The 24,441-nt window shown below is 39.4% G+C and overlaps 1 protein-coding gene across 2 annotated transcripts in view; it reads left to right on the top strand.

Annotated features, from left to right (window-relative positions):
- Window positions 1–23,925, top strand: part of VSTM4 (V-set and transmembrane domain containing 4) — a 31,994-nt gene extending 8,069 nt beyond the window's left edge. For both annotated transcript variants that reach the window (XM_066191268.1, XM_066191269.1), the window contains 6 exons: window positions 1,163–1,231; window positions 2,030–2,137; window positions 4,477–4,510; window positions 9,498–9,610; window positions 10,441–10,502; window positions 21,336–23,925. In XM_066191268.1, the coding sequence (XP_066047365.1) occupies window positions 1,163–1,231; window positions 2,030–2,137; window positions 4,477–4,510; window positions 9,498–9,610; window positions 10,441–10,502; window positions 21,336–21,461 (512 nt within the window). In that variant the 3' untranslated portion in view covers window positions 21,462–23,925. The remainder of the gene's footprint in view (window positions 1–1,162; window positions 1,232–2,029; window positions 2,138–4,476; window positions 4,511–9,497; window positions 9,611–10,440; window positions 10,503–21,335) is intronic.
- Window positions 23,926–24,441: the final 516 nt, after the last annotated feature.

Consider the following 24,441-nt stretch of genomic DNA (forward strand, 5'->3'; position numbering starts at 1 on the left):
CAGCCTAAAACCAAGTTAATTATAGTAGAGAATACACCAGAAAACCTAGTTTATCAGAGGGAAAAAAAATCAGAAAAATGGTTCTTCTACTCCCTTCATATCAGAAAACTCAAAATAGTCAGTATTCTTCTCAGAACAGTATTCAGCACCCCAGAAATGTAATTTACAATCAGGCAAGCCCTCACAAAAACTGCACATCTCAGGAAGAGCAATACATGTTCCAAATGGTTCACAATCCAAGGGAAGAGACTACTTGTAGGAGGACAAACATAGAAAATTAGGCAGTCCAGCTATAATCCTACTTGAATGGACAACAAAAACAAGTAGATGATCATAACAATCTGTCTTGTTGGGAAGCTTATTTATCACAATTTCCCATAGAAGAAAGTCTGAGTTCTTTAATATTAGTTACATGTGGCATTTTCTAACAGTAAAAATGTTGCAACATACAGGAATGCAAGATTATTTTTTTTTCCCCAAAATGAACAAAAGCCCTTTTCTCAGGGAAGTTACCCTGAAATACTTGCCAAAGATCTACACATGTGATGCTTTCATCCAACAAATGAGTAATTAAAATATTCAGGGTGAGCTTCCCATCACAACTCAAGAGAAGATTTCATTAGTTCTGAAAGTTGTATATCCACTGATCTAGCCGCACACTTCACATCCCTGCAGGGCACCCCTTAATGGATTCCCTTGCTAGTAAGATACTTGTTCTCTAATGATTTGCCACATGAAGCTCTCTTGGAGGTTCAGGCCTCACTGGTAATCTGGAGGACATTACCAGACTCCCATTCCATTGCAGTGGTTGCTAGAAGAAAAATTATGGAGTTGGCATAAGTGACATCATTTAATCTGATGTCATAAAAAATATCATCATGCATAAACAATGTGGCTGAGGAGAGTAGGGAGGGTTTTGAACGATGTTTCAGCATTTGGATTCTGGTTCTAGGCTGTACTGCTGTTACATTGACAGTCATCCATCCTCCTGAAGCACAGAGGACAATTCTGTGCAGCTGAACTGTTTTAATGAAAGGCAATTAGATGAAGCAAGATCTTGGGACACTGAAGTCTAAGGCAGAATACATTTACTTCAAGAGGTTCAAATTTTTTTGCCACACATTTCTCAATTTTTGTCATGTCTTCTTTGTTTTTTTTTCAGTGATTTCATCAAAATCTTTTGATCATCCTACTTTTAAGAAAAACCATGAAACTTGGAAGTTCTTTGAAGGTAAAGATACACCTAACTGCCACTGTTTTTATACATGATGTTAGTTTAGTCCAATGAACAGGACAACTAAAGTGCCCCAAATCAGGACAAATTCTGCTGGTTCCTGTGCAAACCCAGCCTTGCCTGAGAAACCATCCCACAAAGTACAAGGGGTTGGACAAAAGAGAATGGAAGAGTCCAGCTTCAGTTTCTCATATATCTGTTATGGCCAAAAGGAAAATAACCACTGGATATGAATAAAAGCCATGAAGGGAGATTAAGGCTGTAGTTTGAAAAAGAAAAAAAAAAAAATCATACAAAAATTTCAAGCCAGTGCTGCCAGCAGAAGAAGCAATTGCAGACTTTCTTCCTTCTTCCCCGGCCACTCAACACTGCCCCACTGCCACTTTTCTTGTTTCATTGTTTGTGTGTTTGCTTTTTTGCTTTTGTTACCAAAAAACCCCCCCAAAAGTACAGGTGTTTGAGCTGGGAAATAACCCAAGTGAAGTCCTTTTGGGTTTTGAGTTGCTGCTCAAAAAAATCCCCAAAACCCAAACCCGTCCTTAGTTTGCTCCTGAAAGTCACAGCTCGTAAGTGCAGTTACGCCTATTTGCATTTATGCAGACTTCAACCAAATTTTAAACTGAGCAGGATACTATAGCACAGTTCAAGAGGGTTAAACTACTTCTTAACAGTTACCCTAAATCTTTTGGGCCAGAGTCTGTTTACTGTTTAGATCTTGTGGATGTAACTTTTTCCTGTCCTATCATCATAAAGCATCAGCTGCAACACTGACCATCACCTGTGCCTATGTTTCAGATCTGTACGTGTACGCAGTGTTCGTGTGCTCCATAGGAATCATCAGTGTCCTCCTTTTTACAGTTGTCCTTCTCTGTCAGTCACTTCTGAGCAAGAGGAGATCCACAGGTGAGCCAAATGCCATTCCTGATAACTGTAAAGCCCTTGCCAAAAAGGGGGCAGAGGGAGGGGAGAAGAGAATGCAGAGAAAGCAGGAAAAATAAAGATCTCCTTGCCTTAATTATATTTTTAAATATAATTGGTAGGATGAAAAAAATTCTGCCAGCCAAATTCAAACCAAGACATTTTCTTCCATTTAAATAGGGAGGAAATAAAACTTTAAATTTGCTTTAGACTTTTCAAAAATCTTTTGCCTTTGCACAAACGTAAGTTGAAGGTAGTTGGAACTTCTTTCAGAGGAGACCAAGTGCTGAAGCATTAAGGTGCATTCTGACCAGAAGCTAAAATTTTGCATGAGTGACATTTCTCCAAATGTGTAGAGGGGTTTCAAAACAATATTAATTTTGTTCTATTTTATTCTCCTTTCTTGAGTAGCTCTCAATATTCTTGGGAATTTGGGGGGTTCTGAGATCTGTGGAATAACCAGTGCGGGCTCTACTTTCATTTCAGTTTAAAAGTGGTTTATTTTGAGACACAAGCTGCAAGGATGAGATACCAGCACACTTAGCAGCCACCATGTCAGAGGAGAGTGTAAGGACCACCTCTGAATTGAAGCTTTCAGAAGGACTTTGGTTAGTGACTTGCTTTTTAACAGGAGAGAATCACGACTTTGCTGCCTCTGCAGCCTACACGGATCCCATGAAGGAATGAGTGACTCAGATACACAAGTGAGAAGACATGTAAGCCAGAAATAGATGTATAGAGAAGCCCTTGCCTGACCACAAACACATTTCAGGCTGTGGCTCCATCTTCCTGGTAGTGCACTTAGCAGAGTAAGTTTGATTCTAACCGAACCCAACAACTCCGCTTGCCAAGAGGAAGGAGCAAGATCGATGTTATTCTTCCTACCCTGTTAAGTGATGACAAAGGTTTTGTGCCTAGGGAGTACCCACACTTAAGTATGTTGGTCATGGTGAGTCACCCTGAAGCCACAAGCACTAGACTGATGTATTCCAGTTTTTCTTGAGCAGACATTGGGTTAGAATTTGTTTGGTTTTGTCAATTTTCTGCTGTGAGCAGACAAGCAGCTTAAAGGAAAGGTCTATTTACATTGAACCAACACCAGCTAAATATTGAAATAATATACAATATAGAATAGGGATGTACAAAAGAGAAAAGGTAGGTTCTTCTGAGCTGCTAAAACTTTTCTTTGCTACCCAAATATCTGAATATTTGTGTGCTCAAAAATGTGTCAGCAGTGTAAATGAGCATTCCCTTACCCCCTGAGGATCGGGCCTACTGTTCTCCTATATATTGGAAAAAAGCCTGACAGGTAGATAGAAGCACTGCCTTTACTGGCTTAAACATTGTCCCTGTGTTAGTCCCAGCTCCTGGTGCTCTCAGCATTTCCGTAGGACCAAAATGCACCTCCTGGGAGCTCTACAGCTCCCTTAGAATGGAAGAATTTAGCTAAGTCCCGATATGAAAACTTTCCTGTAGAGAGGGGCATAGTCATGTGAGCACCCTGTTGTCTGGTTTTCATGGTCCTTTAAAGAACAGGGAATGAAAGGGAGGGGCATGTCTGTGTTGTGTTCATCTTCACACCATGACCCAGGGATGCACTCCCTCATCCTTCTGAGATTTAAATGGGTAGTAGGTTGACCGGAAGAGCCAGAGTCTGTCCTTTAAGAGAGGCATGGAAGCCACAAAGCCACAAAAGAGCATCTAACAACTCTGGCTCCTAAAAGGCTGCAGTGGGGGCAGCTACCCTTGCTCAGGACTACTGACTCAAAGGAATGTGAAGTGGAAGGATTTACTCAGCTCACACACACAGCTGTCAGAGACAGGATGGTGGCTGGACTGGACCTCTGATCTGATCCCAGAAGGGATCCCTTTATGCCCATGGCCACAATCTGACTTACATTAGGAACAGCCGTGGCTCCTGTGGGTGAGTGGGTTATTTCAGGCTTCTGGAAAGAAATACAGGCACCACAAGGGAAATAAAAGTCTTCAAAGTAAAATTACTGGCCTGCTGTGCTTTTCCTTAGCAAGCTGTCTTTTGGCTGGGCTGACCACTGGAATGTGTGTTGCCCAGCATTTCCACAGCAGATTTTTGGTGTTGTTTAACACATTCCCGTCTCCCAAGACTAGCTATGTTTTCCAGTCAGACTGGATTTTAAAACACCATACAATGTATGGTGACTATCCTTAGCTCTCCGAGTCTAACAACCTGGCAACTGCACCATCTCAGCAACACAGGTTTGTCTGCAGTGCTCATGTGAAACTTATAAACTATGTTGGTGTGAAGCCACATTTTCTTTCTTTTTTTCTTTCCTTTTCTTTGACAGTGAAGCATTACCTGGTGAAATGCCCCCAGAACAGGTAGGAGATTACACATCTCTTTAACCTAAACCAAGGTAATAGTTTTGGATTTGTGTTGCTATGTATGCTGAAGAATAGAAGTCATGTTTTCAAAATGCTTATGCAAACATGAGGAGTTGCAGATCCCTGTTCATGAATGTGCCTTCTGTGCATGAAAATGGAGATCTGCCTGGGCTAGCTGTGGGTCCTGCAGGTGTTCCAGTGACAAGCCTCTCCTAGATGCTCTGAATCGCTTTCTGAAGAAGCCTACTTTCATCTGTGTGGGTTTCTAGGGTTCCCCAACACTTCATGGGATGGTAATGACCTAAACTGTCCATGCACATAGAACAAATCAAAGTGTTACCCAGGGATTCCCATACCCAGGGAATGGGTTTAGCGCTCAAAAGCAAATTTTTCAAGGCCCACAGTATGTTCCCAGCTGAAGACTCCCAAGTGATGGGAAGAATTCTTCTTCAGCTGCAGTTTTAATCACTGTCCCTTTAAATACCACCTGCTGCCAAAAGTTTTTGATGGTGTGGCTATGAAACTAATTTCCATTTTATAATTCCCCTGATATGTATATTGGACTGGAACTGCAGTAAAAATATATGACAAATATTTTACAAAAAAAAAAGATGAAAGAGAGATGCCTCATAACAACACAGAAGCACAGCTGTTTCCCAGTTTTCAATGACAGAAACCTTGTGTTTCTAGCCTTGCAGTTTAAATCCAATACCTCTTGGTATCACATACTGTTTCTCATAGTTTCTTTAGACACTACAGGATTCAATGCCAAGTATAGCATACCCTAGATCCTCCAACAATGCGATTTTTAGTGCATTTTCAAGGGATTATTCAATCTAACTGGCACTCAGATGGAAGTGAAATCAAAACAAAGCAGCACAGGGTTCAAGAGAGACCTGTACAAACCAAAATGTTCACGTTATTCAGATATTTGTTCTGTGACCTTGACCAGCCATTGCACCACCCAAAAATTTAGAGACAGCTCAGCAGTTTTCATTTTTTTCCTGGATGTTTTCACTTTCCCCCTTCTTTATTAACTTCTGGGACAAAGTAGGAATTACAAAAAACAAACGAACAAAAAAGAATGGGGAGGGGGAGGAAATCAAAGTATATTGGTAGGGAACATAAAAAGAGAAGAAAAATGACAACCAACTGAAAAAATGGAGCATGTCAGTCAGATAAAAATTCATACTACAAACTCTCACTCTGGGAAGAGATGATGTAGCAGTGATACTGCTGCAGACACTGAACTTAGGAGGCTGAATAGCAGGGAGAAAACAAGCCAAGGTGATTTCTTCACCATAAAACAGATTCTCTGGAAGTGAAAGAATGCATGACTATATGGATAAAAACACAGTTTCATGTATTTCAGTGTGACAAGTTATGCTAATGAAATCCTTGATCACACAAATGCATGCCTGAAGTGCATTGACTTCAGGACTTGAAAACGAAATAGCTATGAAAGCATTACCAGCATCATAATTGTTATATTTCACACTTGGTACCATTTATTTTCCACCCTCTGCTAAAAACACAAACCATCACTTCCTTTGAACTCATTGCTCTTCACCTGCAAATTGTCTTGAAACTTAATTCAGCACACTTAGACCCAAAACCTACTGTCTAAATATCCATTAGGCCAAACTGATTAACTAATTTGCATGAGATTCTTGCCATTTAGAATTACTACTGTGCAAAATTTAGCCTTGATGAGAGAGGCTCAACTCCAACTCCCTTAGTGATATTTCAAACACAGAGCAGAATCCAGTTTTGAAATTACATTAATAGTTTGATGTCTAAGAAATGTCTGTATTCCCACTGCAGTAATACCTATGCATCTTAAAATATTTTATATCTTGACATCAGAATGATGTTTTTACTTTTATTTGGAATCTAAAGCACAATGGGATAAGTGATTTGCCCCAGGTCTCACAAAATGGCAATGGTAGAAAAGAAAATTAAATCCAGATTTCCTGAGTATAACAAAGCAAACGTTTAGGTTTTGGTTTGCTACTTGACCAATAACAAATTAAGGAGAGGGAAAAAAAAAAAAAAAAAGAGTTGACCAAAACCCATTTCTTTACCACATTTTAAAAATAACTACCTAAATAAAATAGTACAGTTATTTTTACTTTTCCAAACCACCTAATTCCATTTCCTGGTGTTTTCTTTTCTTTAAATACCCTTCTTCATATTATTTTCCTTGTTATTGGATCATTGTGCCAGTTTTCTGATCCAGAAATCCCCAGGAGGTGAAGCTTTGAAAACAGGAACATTATTTTCTGTCTTTTATATTTGTGTTGGCCTGAAATCTCCAGTCCTTCAGTGAGTGTTCTTGTGCAGATAAGTAATTGGATGTAAATAAAGTGTTTGCCTCAGAAATCTGTCCATCTCAACACCTTGGTTCCACTGGGCCAATCTCACATTGCAGGAGAAAATTCTGCCACATAGAACGAGAAACAAGAATCCAGCTATCCCTGGCACCTTTTCACACAGCTCTTCTCTCTGGAAAATATCCAAGTAACTCCCAGTTCACTCAAGTGAATTTTTTGTCACCCCCCTGCAGACCTTTGACAAGAGAAAATAGCTGACTTAGATGACAACAGGAAAAGTTCCACATCCTAGACTCTAATAAGGATAGCAAAGCCAAAATTCTAGTAGTTTCCCAGGTCCTGCAGCAGCCATGACCTCTAGGGAAACTGCTGCCCCGGTTCCATGATTATTACACACCTTCCCCACCTTCCACAGGTTACTTCCCCAAACCCATGTATTTTTCTTGCTCTTGAAAAACTCATTAGTGCCTTCAAGAAATGCGCAACGTGACACCGTTGAAATAGAAGCCAGGCGGCTGAAGAAGGAGCTGGAGATAAAAAACTAACTTTCCTTTTAGACAAAGAACAAGAAGAGGTCACAAAGAGGCAGTGTCTCAGAGCCAAGGAGTCTTTTCTGAGCCTCCTTGTTTGGTTTGAGGAGCTCAGTTCTAAGACAGCAAGTATAGTTATTGTATCTCCCAGAATTAGTTAACCCTGTGTGGCCCTGGCATTGAGAAGAAACCTGCAAGTCTCAAATACATTTCTTTGTAGCTTCACTTTTCCCAGCAAAGCAGGAATAGTAACTGATGCGATGAATTGACACTAAGCCTTTTCATATACTGTGCTTAAAGAAGTTGTATTGGCACAACAGCATCTTTAAGTTACACATCTGCCTTGATGACCTTGGATTATTAAACCCAAAAACATTTTTAAAAATCATTCCCATCTCCTTTTTGGCAGTCTTTCTTCTTGGTAGTTTGCTGTTTGTACAAAGAAGCCAGGCAGAACAGTTTCATTTTCTGCTGGTTTTAAACCATTTCATCTTGATTTTAGTATAGAAACAAATGGTTGTTGTGGGATAGGTTTATAGTAGAGAAGGAAGACTTAGAAATTGTTTCAATCCAACTCTCAGTTTACATAAGATGTGATTCATTTGTAAACCGCAAACATACTTTATTTTTTAAATGCTTTTTAGAAAGTTTGGTGGCAAACTTATATTTTGACTGAATACATGAAACAGAACTCAGGAAAATCAGCAAACCAGGGTCTTTCTGTAATCCACACAAGTGTAAATCTAGGGTGATTTTACCAATGGTAGTGACATTCATTTGGATTTACAACTGTGTAAAATGGTAATGTCTGTAATTTTGTTGTTCTTGTGTGGGAAATAGCTGAGACATCCTAACTTTCATTAAGTCTTTGGCCCAGTCTGAATATTTTATTCTAACAATATAAAGATAGTGTTTCATTATGCAAAAGAATCTGGAGAGGAACAGGAACTTGGGACAAACGATTTAAAATTCAGTGAAGTAAGTGTTGTCAGACTGTGGAGACCCTGGTTGTGTTCCATGGTGTGACGGAGTTCACAGTGCAGAAGATAAAGGTCCCCACAGCCTCACTGCCCCAACCTTTCCTAGGGTGAGCCCAGGGGCAGATGCAGCTGAGCAACAGCTGCTTACCAAGTCACCCCCATCACCATAGCCATCCTAACTAGATGGTTATCCATCACTCTCCCCCCACCACAGCTGTAAGTAAAGATTCCTCTCATTACCACTTAAGCTGGTACAATTTTATTCCCCTTTAGCTTCAAACAGGGAGCTCCAGTGACCCGCGGTGACAATCGCTGCCACCTGACTGCACATCCGAGCCCTGAACATTCAAAGCAGGATTTTTGATCTCAGCCTTTGGGAGGTGATAAGGGTAAAACATCCAGACTTACAGGACATTATACTCCAATAGTCCAAACACAGAAACTCTCTTGGATAGGTGTCTCTTTACAGTATAACCTGTGTTTTTCCCTTATAGCTAAGAGCACCTTTTCAGCACAGATGTACAGGAGAATGCCTGAGTTGGAGAGTGGAACACAGCTTCTTGTTTTATATTCCCTGGGCACACTGGCCCCCTTGAAGAAGCCAGATTTTGCAGATGTGGGTTTGTGAGCTGGCTGAAGACAGGCTGCATGCTCTCCTAGTCCCTCAGCCAGTCTTATCCCAGAATCTGCATTGAAGATTTTGCTTTTCCGTACACTTCCCATGGGAGCTTATGCAATTATTGTAATCTTTCTGAGCCTCTGACCCTCGAGGGCAGGTGGGCAGAAGTTCACCCTGGGTGCAGCAGGGGGGTCATACATGCTTTTAAGGAATAGGTGCTATGAAATGGGCCTTGTTTAAACCTGACAGTTTGCATTTTCTATGCCAGGATGAGTGAGACTCTTTGAGATTCTCAGTCATACTATATGGCTGAAAAAATGCAAAACCCTGAGCATTTCCAACCCCTGTAAGACATTTTTCATTATATACCCTAACCCATTATATACCCAGATCACAATCCAGGTTGTTTGGCTCGGACTCCCACGAGTGGAAGGTGATGTGTTTGCATGAACTCACAGAGACAAACTTTCTTTCCCTCCATTGCCTTCATTTTCCTCTCACTTTTGGGCCTGTGCTTTGCAGCTCTGGGGAGACAGTTACCAGTGTGACCAGCATGTCTCCTCTACAGCCTAAAAAGGTAAAGAAAAAGAAAGAGAAAGAGAAACTGGAGCAGCCACCAGCCATCCCAGCAAAAGGTATGAAAACAGAGTATTTCAAATCCTGGGCACAACCATGGAGGGACAGCAGAGCGTGGGACTTCAGGAATCCTGCACTTTCCCACTGTCTCTGCCTGTGAGGTGGCCTGTTCTTGCTCCCATCTGTGGGGGAAGAAATGCCCTGTACCTGCTGCAGGGACAGGCTGTCACCTCCCTGCAGATGTAGCCATTCTGAGATGCTACACTATGAGTCCAAGCAGGAGGTCTCAGCTCCCACCTACTAGAGGAGAAAGAGGAACCTCTGCAGGAATATTCACCCTGCTCAAAGAGAAGATTAAAGTTAGGCAAGTTGAAATTACATGTTTTGGGTGTTCTGAGGGAAGCCAGAACACTGCACTCTTTAAAATTGCTGGTGCACATGGGAAGTCAAGCAAACTGAGCAGGTAAAGACCAGCCTCTTTGGGACTTCATTTTCCAAGAGGATTAGCAACTCCAGGGTTAGTCTCACAAACTCTTGGGTGTACTTTCTGAGCAACACTGCCAGTGCCAAGCCAGTGGGAGAGGGGAGGGAAAGGACCTGAAGACTTACTGTGGGTTAGGTCACAAATGATCAGTTCTCAGGGGGTATGCTTGCTCTAGCATTTGCGTACAAACAGCATGCCTTCTTTAATCTTATAATTTTTTCTAATTTAAAACGTTCATTGTGTTTCCTTGTAGAACACCTGAAATATGGTTAAACTCATATATAAGTACATGCATTTGCTTCTAATTTGCTAGCAATATATAATTTATAAATTGCTAATGCATATACTAAAAATGACAGTGAATGGTAATAATATGAAACGATCCCATAATATTTATTTTTGTAGCTCCAATTGCCAATAATTTCCCAAAGCCCAAGCTCTTGAAACCTCAAAGGAAATTGATCCTGGTGAGTAATTTTCTATGACATAATTTTCTGCATATTCTCCTTTCTCAATGCTGTAATTACAAATGCTGTAATGTTGCCGGAACTCTAGGTTCAGATATTATAAATGGCCCTAAAAATCATACAGGTCCTTTCTTTTTTTTCAGTAATAATTTTTCAAGTGATGAATTATCTTGTTTCTTTTAATTTTAAGTATTATGTTTTCCAGCTTTCTAACTGTTGTCATGTCTTCAAACTTGGCCTCTCCCTAAATGAAACCTGCTGTTCATTCTCATGTGCTGATGGCAGCTGGTATTTTGGAAAAAAATACCAGTTACTGACAGAATCTTAACTGCACTGTTCACACTTCTTTTGAGACTTTTCAAGTGAGAAATGGGGAGCCTTATTCTGCACTTCACTAGTGTAAGTTAGAAATGCCTTGAATTGCAGGAATAAGATGGATATATGTATAGCTCATACTAAGGAAAAAAAAAACCCCTTCATATAACAAACAGTTTCTTTTGGGTATGAGTTTCCGATTGAAAAATACCCTTGCGGATACTTGCCAGACAAATCAGATGGATGGTGAGATGTTTCTCTGCTTTTGTAACAAAGCAGTGCCTGGACAAGACATCCCATGGTAATCGAGTGACACAGTTTTATACCGACTCACTTGGGGTGCCTATACCTGCAGTGGTCTGCTATGCTGCCTGTGTAGGAAATAGAAATATGAGCTAGAGTCAGAGCCTGATGCTCCTGGTAATTCAGACCATTTCTCTGAGTTGCCTTTTGGGAATCCTCTCTTCCTCCTCTGGCAATAGAGAGATCCCAGAGAGACCAACTCTCTATATTAGGTGAACGTGGGTGCCTAAAATTATGCCACTGGAATGATTCAAATATCATCTGATGGTTTCACTTTCAGATGAGGCCTAGAACTGGGAACCTTCCCACCAATTGTCAGTAAATAACTCCTACTTTTTACAACCTTGGATGCCTGGGCATAATGCTAGGTAATTTGAGAACAGTTCAGCTAATATCTTAGGCAATTTTACTGCTTGGATATGGAGCTCGTCATTCCTCTGCTGGTCCTGCTGGGATTGCCTCTTGGTCAGACTCTGCTCATACAGGTCAGGCTTTGGTGGAGGAACAGGCAGAGTTTTAAAACTCCATGAAAAAGGCCTTATGTTGACATAGGTTAACTGCTGCAGGCCAAAGCTATGCTAAGAGGACAAAGACACCCATGAGAGCATTTGGCACCAGGGGTGACAGCCAGCCTTTGCCATGCACATGGTGTAAATCCCAGCACCCTGGCACATAGGTAATCAGGCAGCCTTCAGCCCTCTTAGAAAAAGCTCTCACCAGTTAAAGCACTCAGACTCTTCCTGCAGGTCAATAAAGCACATCAACACATGGTGAACTTGAAGGAAATCTGTTTCCAGACACTATTTCTTTCTGGAATAATTCCAAGGATAGCCCTCAAACAGCTGTTGGCTCTTCCCTTCCTGCTATGCGACACCAGTCAAGGTCCAAACACTACGGAGGCAGCCTTTTCAAACAACAAAATCAGCTTTGTCTCCCCTAGCACAACTGAGGATCCACATGCTGCATGCAGACAGCAAACTCAGTTTTAATGCCTTTAATGTTGGACTTCAGTCTGGCAGCTGTTTCCATATGTTGCTCTCTTCCCTTTTGTATTTCACCTCAGAGTGCACCTGAAGCGACGTAGCAGCCCACAAAAAGTACACAGTCTATGGGCATGAGTTAGTTTTAAGCTAAAAAGTGATCCAACAAATATGGACTCACCTAGCAATAAAGTGCATTAACAGACAAAGCAAACTAAACCAAATTCAGTCTTATAAGGCACATTCAGAAGCTGAGCCGGGCAATTCCCAGAGCAGTTTCCCAATTCTATTCCTCTTGCCTCCATTTACAACACAGTTGTCTATGTTTTTGTATTCTCAGGAAAAAATAATCTATACTTTCTGCTTTTAAACTACTTTTATTTTCAGTGAGGAAAATTAAACTAACTGGAGTTAAAGAAGTTTAAAGAAAGATAAAAAATACAGAAAATACAGAGAAAAAGACGTATCAAAAACATCTAAATGAAACTTTCTTATTTTTAGCAAACTTGTCTCCCCATTTTAATTCTCAAAAATTTCTCAGATTTTATATTTTCCATCTGCCTTGGTCAAAAAAATGATCATCATCCTGCCAAATCTCTGCAGGATAAAATAACCTTTTCTTTCCAGCTATAATGATTGCACAGCTGGTGTCTACACTAGGTCTTTTTTCACTGATGGCACACACCACATAATCACTACTGCAAAGACAGACACAAATTGCTGAGTTTCTGGGCTACTTCTGCAGCTTCCCTGTGCAACCCAAGGAAGGGACTATATTGGGGCACCAGGAGAATATTCTAGAAAACCTAAGCTAACAAGCTAGAGTGTAAAGGAACATTACAAAATAATTCCAGTGTTTTGGGAAATTTTTTGTAATAGCCTAAATACCAGCAAAATTATTTCCAGAGGACATATGCTTTTTGGTTTCTTGAAAGATGTTTATAATAAACTAGAGAATTTCTTCTGTTGTTAACATGCTAGAGTGGGTTGCAGTATAATTTTACAAGAACACAATAACCTGGATAAAATACTGACATAATCTCAATGAAAATTAAAAAAAGAGAGAGAGACAGAGAGAGAGAGAAAGCCTAATACCAAGTTCAATTGCAGAGCTTTGAGTAAAGCCTTTTAAATACTCTGCTTAAGTCATATTGCTTTTGCTTTAGCCAGAATAACAATTCTGTGCTCCCCTGTTGCAAAAATATTCCCCATCAGTGTCATTCTCTATTAGCATCAATGAGAAATGTGTACAGATCAAAGGAAATAGAGATGCTGAAATGCAAAAAGGGATGTTTTTTATAGCATGCAAGAAGCACAGAGAGTCATTATGAAGAAGAAAATTCTGGGGGCCCACAAACTCTTCTCTCTAAGGGCTGTTCTGCTCTAGCTTTAAGTACTTAGTCCTTTGAGTTGGTAGGGATAAATCATCTACTTCCTCAACCAAATTTTCTGGTAAGCCTTTCATTGCCTCCTAGAGATTAGCTGTCATAGCCCAAGAGTGTCAGTTACAGAACATCATCTAAATGAAAAGGCTTTAGTGTCTTTTCGTATAGGTTTAAACCATCAATCTTAGGAGCTCCTGCGTGATTCACTATAACCAATGGAAAGGATGTGACTTCAGGTTGGATCAAACCTTCAAATCTTTACTTATGCAACATTTTTGTTGACTTCATCATTTTCACACTAAATTTTAAGTGGAGGTATACCTGCCCAGATAAGACAGGCTAACTGGAATCTTCTTATTCTGCCACTGATGTGCATTCTGCTGCATCATATAAATTTCACACTTTGAAATCAGGTAAGTAACTCCTGTAGTACAAATTATCCCTTTGGGCTTAGTTCTTCAAACACGTCCATGCAAATATCACAGTCCACAAGAGTTGGATTCTGCTGTTCCTACACTGACTAACCTCTCTTGAATAACCTCTCTGTTGAATAGAGTATATCTGGCTTCTCTTGTTCCCCACCACAGAGTACGTGTTGTTCCCGTGTGACTTCTGGAGCAGGGTCCTCTCAGTGACCATAGTGCTGAGCTATTTAAAAGAAGCATCCTTCTGCCTTCAGCTCATACAGCGTAGACAGCATTTTTTATTTCAGCATGGACTGGATCGCCAGTGGCTCAGTGCCACATGATTACTGAGATCTGCTTTTGATGATGGTGATATAAAAGCTCTTGAGAACCAGGAAGGGATTATGGTTATCTAAGGCAGAGGGATTTTTCTGGCAGTCAGGATTTTGCACAACTAGTAGGGTCCTCAGTAGGTACCATTGGCCCTTTCCTTGAGAAAGAAAAAGGAAGTGAAACACATCTGCTCAGTAGTTTGTGAATTCTGTAGCTGGGAGCAATCAGGTCTTCCCTTCCACTGGATGACTTTAAATTAAAAGCTGTGCCACCCTCTGTTAGAAGAGTTGCTTCCTCCACAACATGTAACAATGAGAAATGATTTAAGCTCCCAATTTCTTAAGGCATTATTGATCTCCATAGGCTTCCAGTAAGACCATACCTGTGATATTCAAAGGAGCGATAAACAGTTTTTCTCTTGACTCCCTGATACCCTTTAATATTTCCATTCAGTCCTAATAATTCCTCTCTCTGTAAGATAAATAATCCTTTTTTTTTTCTTTTTTTTTTTTTTTTTCTTTTTTTTTTTTTTGGTTTCTGCATAGGATGTGAGATGTCCATAGGACATGAATATCATTTGCACATTCAGGTTCACACTTGGAACTCAACATACTCAAAGCTACTGAGTTATGCTTGCTTCCCCATTCAGATCGCAGCTGCTATCTTTACTCCCAAGAATGAATAATTTTTATAAATATGTAAAATTTCTTGTTGGATCTGTGTCCAGAATTAGGTATTTACAAAATCCCACAGTAGATGATTTTTGTGTGGTGACACATTTGGAGAAACAAAAGTGTCACCAGTGAAGTGAAAACTTTTAATTACTTCATTAGCTTTTTTTGAATGATAAGAAGAAATCAGTCTGATTTCCAGAAATGTTGGTTTAGAATCTAGGAATAACTGCAACTGTAAAAGCAATAGAGCATTAGCAAATGTGAGGATGCTCCTCTTTCCCCAAAACTCATTCAGTGGGACTTGTCAAATCATCTTCGTCCCTGACTCTGTAATCATAACTTCTGTGGGACTCAATAACAAAATTTAGATGCAATGGTGAAAGAGTCTTCACAAACTGTTGTAGATGTTGTTCTCAGGTAGTATAGGAAACATTTTGTGCTATAGGGAGTTAAAAAATAGTTGTCTTAATGGGAAAAAAACTTCCCTTTTTACCTGATAATTCCACTAAAACACATAATTACTATTCTCCATATTTTCCAATGTCATATTTCTTAGCTTTGGCACTGAATGTCTCTCTTGGTATTTCAGCACTCTTACTGGCCAGTAGATGGATATCTGGAGGATAAGTAATTTTGCAGATCTAGCTTCAGAACTTCTGTAGAACTAATTTTTGAAGCTCCTCTGCTCCAGGGAAATCTCTGGCTTTCTGCTAGCAATCAAGTCACTGACATTGGTAAACACTTGAAGCTCTTAAAAAAAAAAAATCTGACTTCTGAGTTATGGTACTATCTTAATGAGGAAGTCATCGCACTGAAGTTCACAGGGTTTGAGCATTAAGTGTATCTGTGGCCCTCAGGAACACTACTGATTTCAGCACAAGAAAGGTCACACATTGTAAAGGGAGAGATTTTCCAATGTAGATTTAAAAACAGGACTGTCAAAGGCTAATCCTTTCCTCTCTGAAGCTAGAGTGAACTTTCTCCTGCCTGACCCCACAGCCAGCATGTGCTTTCTCCAGTGTCCCTGGTGGCCCAGACAAGGGAGTTGCAGCCCATCCGCAAACATGCTGGATCTTTGCTTCAGCACATCCTTACCTTCACCTCCATCACTGACCCTTCAGAGATGACCATGCTGGCAGCCATATCCCATCCCCTCCATGGCTCTAAAAAACAGATGCTTTGAAAAAGAGATATGCAGAGGAGATGATGGGCTAGCTCCTTTCCCTTAGGCTGCACTCAGCAGGCAGTTTGCACCCTTCTGGGCATGCATACAGGGAAGCCAACAATCTCTTCCTGTGGTAACACAGCCCAACCAGTTGGCCTGGGGAGTTCTGTCTCCACACTTTCTGATGGAGTGTGCTCAGCAGTGACACTGGATGCTCCTGAGCTATGCCATCTGGACTGTATCTGCATTTTTTCTTTGGAGATTTTACCGACTGTGACTACAAAACAGGATGTTCCTCAAATAATAAAAGAAAAAGGCCAAAGAGTCAAGTTTGGCTTTTGCAAGAGAAAGGGAGAGAAAAAAAATGGTAGTTCCAGAGTGTGCTTGGCTTAGAAGAGCTCCTTCATGGCAGTGGGGCAAGGCTGCCTGCTTGGTGCTGTGGAGTAACCTGGCAAGAAGTGTAATTCCTAGAGTCTGGATCAAACAAGCATTAGCAGCACCTCTTGACTCTGTACCTTTCCCATTTGCACTTCCTGCAGCATCCCTGGGCACCACACATCCACCCAACAGCAGGCATGGCCGGGCCACAGGTGGCAATTTGCCATGTAGTGGCAATCACACCAGCAAACATCTGCAGAGTTGGCAGGGTTTTATCCCTGCTGACCTAATCCATTCATCCATGAGTGCAGGGCATGCCAGTGAGGGTGGAGTTTAATTTTCAAGTGTTACTGCAGGAAACCACAGTTACTAAAAATACTGTGAAACTCTGACTGGAATTTCATAGAATCATAAAATAGCTTTAAAAGGGACCTTAAAGATCATCTAGTTCCAACCCCACTGCCATGTGCACAGTTTGGGAAATATGCTTGTTGAATCCAGAAAACTCAGAGCAAAAAATTCAGTTTCACCTATAGGGTTTTTTTCCCCTATGTAAAAGTCTTTCTGTATCATATCTCAAACAAAAACTACATTACATGGGATTATATAGACACTGAATTCAAAGGGGAATGTCTACAGCAATAGCCTCTAAAATATTTAAGACTGAAATGAGTTGGGAAGTCAGGCCTTTTCTGCTCATTTTTGATAGTAAACTAAAAATTCACATTGGGTTTGTCATCTTCATGACAACATGTGTGGTCATGGAACAGTGAGATTGCAGCAGTCTCTAAGTGCAAGCTGGCATCAGTTGTTTTTCCAGAGAAGTTAAATTTATGAGGTTATTATTTGCTTGTTTTCTTCATACCTAATTACAAATTTGGATAAGAGTAGTCTTAGTTAAAACTTCAAGAACTTTCAAGTCTGACATTGCTCACAGTAAACATCCTTGAGGCTGCCAAAAAACAAACTAGCTAAGCCTGGCAGGAGCAAAATTGACATAAATGGCAATTATGGCATAAACTTCAGAATAATTTTGAATAAAACCCCAACCCTTCCAGATAATTTCCAACACATTTATTTACTAGACAAAACCAGTAAAACCAAAAATATATGCGCATACTTTAATTGCTTTTATGTATTCACATGATAAACCTTGCAGATTGTTTAATAAGAAAAATATTCCTATAAGTGAACTCTTTTGAATTGTTGCCAGTGGGAAGCCCTGTGACTGGAATAAACTAAAATTAAACTGGAAGAAACCAGGAAGAGGAATCATTTTGCATTTACCAGAAAATACACTGGAAAATCATAACTCTTCCTAATTTATGTTTTGGCAAAGTATATGATCCCAAAATAAGAAAACAGACATACAAGATAAATACTTTATCTAGGAATGCGACATTGGAATAGAATCCGACTTGAAGAAATCATTTCAATATCATTTTAGAACAATGATGCAATTTAAAAAAAAGATGTTGTAGCCCTAGAAATCCCAATGACCTCCTAGAGGAAGAGCCAGGACAGAAGGAGAGGGGTGAATGGCCAGTCATTCATTGTCTCTTCCTCTTCTGCCCCACCCTCCATCCCACCTATAACACCAGTTATTAAAGTCATGCAATTGTTCCAGAAAGGAGGTGGTGGCAGAGTTCCAGGTTATCACTGCCAAGACAATATGCAATCCTAATGAGAGATGAAATCGTAGAATTAGAGGGGTTTTTTTTCCTCCTGTCTGTTCAAAAGAGTTGGTTTTGGACAGACAAACCAGCAAAATTAAATTAAGCATGTGGTTGATAAATGAAGTGCAGAAGAGTGTATGGAATAAAACCCTGGCTACCACAGGTACTTAAAGTACTGTTGGCTCCCATGCACTGTTATTACACATCTTTTGCTGAAAACTGTATACCTTTCACAATTTTGAACCTCCTGTGTGTTTCCTCATATTTTCAATCAAATTATTACATACTAGAAATATGCATAAGGGAAATTATTCTACACATTTTATGGTGTGCTGTTGCTTGTAGCAGTAATTGAAGTACCTTTTCCACTTATGAAAGTACTAATTTTATTTGGTTTTATTGCTTTTCTAGATGCAATTATTTATTTAGTGTGTTTTGGCTTTATTAAATTATGTTTACTATAGGAACATCATAAAAATGTATGAAAGCAACACATCAGCCACTACTGCCCAATGACTTGTTTTGGGGAATCTAGTGTTATTTTTCATATCCAAACATAATAGAATAAGGTAAGAATAAAGAGATAATCTACACTGAAAAACAATGCAATTTTGAGATAATATAATAAAACACCTGGACAATATGATTTCATAAATCTTACTTCTAAAATTTACATGAGCTGGGCATTAGGGTGGCTATTTTAGGACATGAGGCATTTTCTAAATGGAAACATAACAAGAAATATGATTAAACAATAAAGGGGAAACCATACACAGATTTAGCTTTTCCTGAACAACTGGTTTCTACAGAACAATGAAAATATTTCTACCTCAACAAATGTTCTACATCAGACTTAGGAAATGTAGAGTTTTACTCTGGCAGTGACCAACAGCTTTGTTTCAAAAGTTGTATCAGATTCCTTTTGAGGAGGCTTTTCACATGCAGTGTATAATTATTCATTGAAGGTCTGATGTGACACTAAAGTGGGCAGCAAAATTCCCCATACCTTCAAACAGAGACTCAATATACTGTCATGCACTCAAAATAAAATCTTAAGCATTTGTTGGTGTTATTGTGATGTCCATCCTCAATGTAACTCCTGTATTTAGCTTCTGTACTACATAACTGAATAAACAGGCACATACCATTTGAAATCTCAAAAGGTATCTTTAACTTAATATAATGGCAAGAAACAACTGAAGTGCCTAGAAACTGAGGCTAATACCTTCAGGATAGAAAGAAAAGGGCAATATAATTTTTTTTCAGGCATCATAGCAGTTGACCAAGAGATTTTCTAAGTCTTTAAGCTTAGGCCAGGATAGGAGAGATGTCTTTCTAAACACTGTGGTTTAGTTCAGTCTCAGTATATTAACAAAGAAAATACGTTTGATTTTTCTTACAGTCACGGTATGTGAGGATCCACAGGAATTCCTTTTGACATTACACCAGAGAATTCAGTTAAAGCAGGACATTTTCTGTGTTGTCAGCAGCAGAGCATTTTGTAGTGAATGAGGACCAGAAGCTGAGATCAGATAGAGCAGCACATGGAAGTGGGGGAGGGAGGGAAGACTGTGAGCAGTGAAATGCAAAGGTACCAGTCCTGCAGGCAGTGCCCTGCAAAGGGCTTGTACTCACATTGCACAGAAAGGTTGACTTTATGACACCACTTGCAGCAGCAGCTACACAAATTTTTGAGGATTTGATCTACAGGGAAGAAATAAGATAAAATTAATGCTGGAAAAGTGTAAACTTTTTCACCCTGATGGAAACAACCTGAAATACTGAGTGCGAGCAAGGGTCAAGGCAAAAGGAGAGGATTCCAGAGTAGTGCAAAGGACAGGAAGCAGGGGAGCACAGGGACTGATTTCAGAGGGTATTAAATGCTTGTCTTTTTATGGAGAAGACAATACAATAATTATTCAAACACATTTCAAGGAAACAGGAATCATTTGTGCTAAATCAGAAATAAATAAACAATAAATAAAATGTGAAACTTTTGGCCTTGGCAAATATTTACAATTTCTTCCTAAGATTTAAGTACTGTGCAGAAAATCTTGGCTTATGAACTTTAAGCCAGTTTTAAGTTTACAACTGCCAAAGAATTTCTTAGTCTGAGAGATGCAACCTTTTCATGATTACTTCTTTTAACTGAAAAACTTTGCATGGCTGAAATGTTTTGGTTTTTTAATTCTCTTCTGCACGTCAACTTGAAGACACCAGTTATTCAGGTAGGATACAGTATGCAAGAAGATGAAGAACAAATTCTCCAGTACTTCACTTACATAGGGCTGCAGAACTTCATCCTTTTTCAAGGAACATAGACCTCAGTGTTCTGCAGATGAAATTAAATCCATTTAAAGTATTGAGGGTCTCACACACAATTCCCCAGCAACTCTTTTATTTGTTGCTACATTTTCTAGGTGAATTAGACATGAACAACCCACTCCCAACTGTGAGTAAAACACACACAGTACCACAATACAAGATTTTCCTCCTCTAAGCCACCTGAGTCTGGATGAAGCTGCCAATAGCAGTAGGCAGCTTCTGCCACATACAACAAATTTGTTCAGTAAATTTTTTTGACCATCTCCCTTAGCTAAATTTTATAGTTTTAAGTAAAACTCAATCATTGTAATACAGCAGGCAGTTTTGGCGGTATGGCCTTTGCTCTAAACTCTGAACTCATCTATAGCCTGGCAAAAGTGGTGAAATTCCACTGGAATTTCACTAATTCTGTTCATTTTTTCTGCCTTCTGTGTATTTTTAACATCTTTTGGTTCTGTTAAGAAATCTACTGAGAGGCTTTGTGAGTGGCTCTGATTAGAGATGTAACTGGTCCAAGGTTTACAGCTGGAAAGCAAATCTGGCATATATATTTCAAATTGTGAAATCTGCAATAAATAAAATTGGGAAGTATAGTATTAAGGAGGCTGAACATTTTGCTAACACACATCTTTCAAATCTGTAATATTTGAATTGTCAAAATGTTCTGTGTTTGTGAAATTGGAAGCAAACCTGAAAATCCTACTTAGCCCTGTTTCTTATTTTTAATGTTATTTTTATTTCATCTTCTATGAACTAGCTCTAATGCAGAGTAAACGGATTAACACCATAGTAGAATTAGAACAGGTGGGAGAAGAACTATACTCAATGTTATAAAATATCTACATTCAGTGGTAATGACATATGAACCAATGAATTTGTTGGTTCTATTTTGCAGCCAAAAATCGCAGAGGAGAATTTAACATATGCTGAACTTGAACTGATGAAGCCAATTCAAGAAGCCAAAGGCATTTCCAGTATGACAGTCTACGCACAGATACTCTTTGAGGAGAACAAGCTGTAATAGTTCATGTCTGTATGAATGTCCTTTGTCTGTGTTCTATTTAATTCTTGCTGTGCTGTTTATTTATAAAAATCATACAAATGTCCTTATTTTTTTATTTCCATTCATGGACTTCTGTTTTTCTATGAGACTTTTAAACATGATGTAGTTGAAAGTAATCATAGAAAAAGCAGCTGGTCAACAGGTGACATCTCAGAAATACCCTTGGTAGTGTTCTATACCCCTGTTGGAAATGGACTGAAGTTCAACCTGGGGCATTTTTAACATTAAACATTATTCCTTCTTCAATGTTAATGTGATGAGTCCGGCTGCAAACATCAGTGTCTTAGCAAGCCTCAGGAAGACTAATGGCAGGAACCATGCCCATCAACCTGCCACTGAAGGAAAAGACCACTGACCAGGAAAATGGCCACTTTAATGCATTTTGTCCCATCAAAAAAATATTAGCCCAGTAAAGCTGAGACTTTTTTCTATAGCCAAGGAAAAGGTAAAATTACTTTTTCTCCCTTTCCCCCCCCCTTCTCCAGAAATAGTTAAAAAGATTTGTGCTCTATGTTTTCAAATTCCCTTTCTAAATGACATTGTCTTTAATAACTTATGTTACTTTTAGTATGGTGTTTGAAATAAAATATTTCAAAATAATCTGAAGGAAACATTTGTAATTAAACCCCCATGATTTAAGAAAGAATATTTATAGCTTGAGAACTATATCTCCCAGGATATGATTTTTTAAAATTCTGATTTGGAATAGGAAAAACTTGATAATGAGTAAAACACTGAGAGAACCAGGACACTACTTTTGGTTTAGTATGGTGTTTCCAAACCTGCAAAAGTTTCCTCCTGTGGCCTGCACTAATGAGCTGCTGAACTAGAGGAAAAAATTGCACAGCTTATCCTTCAGTGTGGAACAGACTCTGTAAAGCCCTGCTGACTTTGGAGTTATTTTTTTGGAAAGACCAGGGCTCAGGAGATAGGGAAATGAGCCTAATGTGAGGACACAAAATAACATTCCTCTTTCTTTACCTCTTGATAACTGAGAAGGCCCTCTTCCTCTTCCTTTGATGCACATTCATGGAAAATGAGCTGTGTCATCCCAGGCATTTCAGTCATGAATAACTGGACTGATGTTTTCAAACTCATGGATCTTCAATGTCTAAATTTCCCCAGAGCTCAGGGAGAGTTCCATACCCAACATCTTTCCAGTCTTGGGAAGCTTTAACCCTTGAGTAACTGTGCAGTTCATGGAGATATAAAAGCATGGGCTCTTCAGGTCACCATCAGATCATGGAGAGCCGATACTTGGCACATGCCAGGTCTTCTCCAGGTCTGTGAAGGAGCCCCATGACAGGCTGCTTGTTCAGCAGTATTGTATGTGGATTTTGGAGTAGCACTCCTTGGGTTCTGAAGTGATCATTAAGATGGTCCAAGTTGCTTCTTCCTTTACAGGTCACACCTTTTTAGTGATAGAACAGCTTCTCACCAGGGCTCAGAGCACCGCTGGGAATCACCACAGGAACACTCATGCATGCCCTGGTTCCTGTTACTGCATGGGGGTGCAGGATAGGAGGATGGGGGGACAATCAAGAATGGGGGCATGCATCCAAGGGCAACCATGTGACAGAGCACATCGCTGCCTTTTGGAGAGATTCACCAGAATAAGCAAGTCTGTATAAACTGCTTTTTTAACTCTTTTGAACAGTGGTAGAGATTAGGCAGCACACATAATCTGTTACTGTCTAGCCAGGATCTGTAAATACAAATTGCAGTCATCTTCCTCCACATTGGATAAAAATCTCTTCTAAATAAAGGAATTTAAGAAAAGCTTATCAGGCTGACCATTATGTTCAGTACTAATTCTGATTCTATTCCTTCATCAAAACAGTTCTTTCCAAACTAAGTCCAGCTTTCATCAATAGATTTGCTAGTAATTGTTTGCATTTTTAATATTTGCATTAGCTGTCAAAAAAGATGTTTGTTTCACCTTTGCATTATCCCAGTATTTAATCACCCACCAAAAGGGCATGTTACCGTTCCTTGTTCTCTGATCAGGTGTTGGACTTTCAGTGACAACAGCAATCAACTCATTGACCAAAACCAAATTGGTGCTAATGAGTGATTCAACATTCAGGGATCAATTTTGGAACAGCCAGTTTAACTGACTATTCAGAGAGGACATCTGTGACACACACAGCTGTTCAAAAGGCCTTAGAAAAACATAGAATATATTAGTTGCTACTTTGGAATTTAAAATCCTAACACATTAATGATTTGACCACTTAGCTGTGAAAACTTTCAGGTTTGGTTACAAACATTTATTTTGCATAGAACTGGCCATTGTGCCCATTGTTCAGAAGAATCCTCTTTTGTAATATTTATGCCTAGCATGTTAATGAATACCATTCTTTATGTATTAATATCCTATATATTCTTTTTTATGTTTGATATCTAATTCCCCAAAATAATAGTTAATTGAACTGAATAAATTACCTTTTTTTGTAAGATTTGTTGTCTTACTCTCTGTAGGATTTATTGCTTCCTAGAGAAGGATATTGCTTCCTAGATTGAAGGACATGCGTTTATCTCTTACACAGTATTTAGAAAGTCACAGTATTTGGAATTGAATTCTTCATTCTGCAGAAAATTCCAGGCTTTTCAAATGTTTTCTATTTGGAACTGACCTCAGATGGCAGCAGAATCCTGAAAGGCAACAGACCAGCTGAGTGAAACAAGGCCAGAAATATTACTTGGGAGATCACTCATCTTCCTTAGCAGACATTTCCTGTATCTTTTCTCATGCAATGTCCACCTAGATTTAATAATGTCAGATCACATGACTGGGGAAAGGAAAACATCATTTTGCAATTGATTGCACATCTGTAAGTGCCAAAACAACCTACCAAAAGAGTACAGAGAAGAAAATTTCATTGAGTGTTATACGCTTCAATGTGGGAAATGCAGAATAAATGGATTTAGCTCCTTT

The sequence above is a fragment of the Chamaea fasciata genome, unplaced genomic scaffold (assembly GCF_029207755.1).
Source record: "Chamaea fasciata isolate MVZ Bird 193981 ecotype frontalis unplaced genomic scaffold, bChaFas1.0.hap1 SCAF_9, whole genome shotgun sequence".
Classification (NCBI taxonomy): Eukaryota; Metazoa; Chordata; class Aves; order Passeriformes; family Sylviidae; genus Chamaea; species Chamaea fasciata.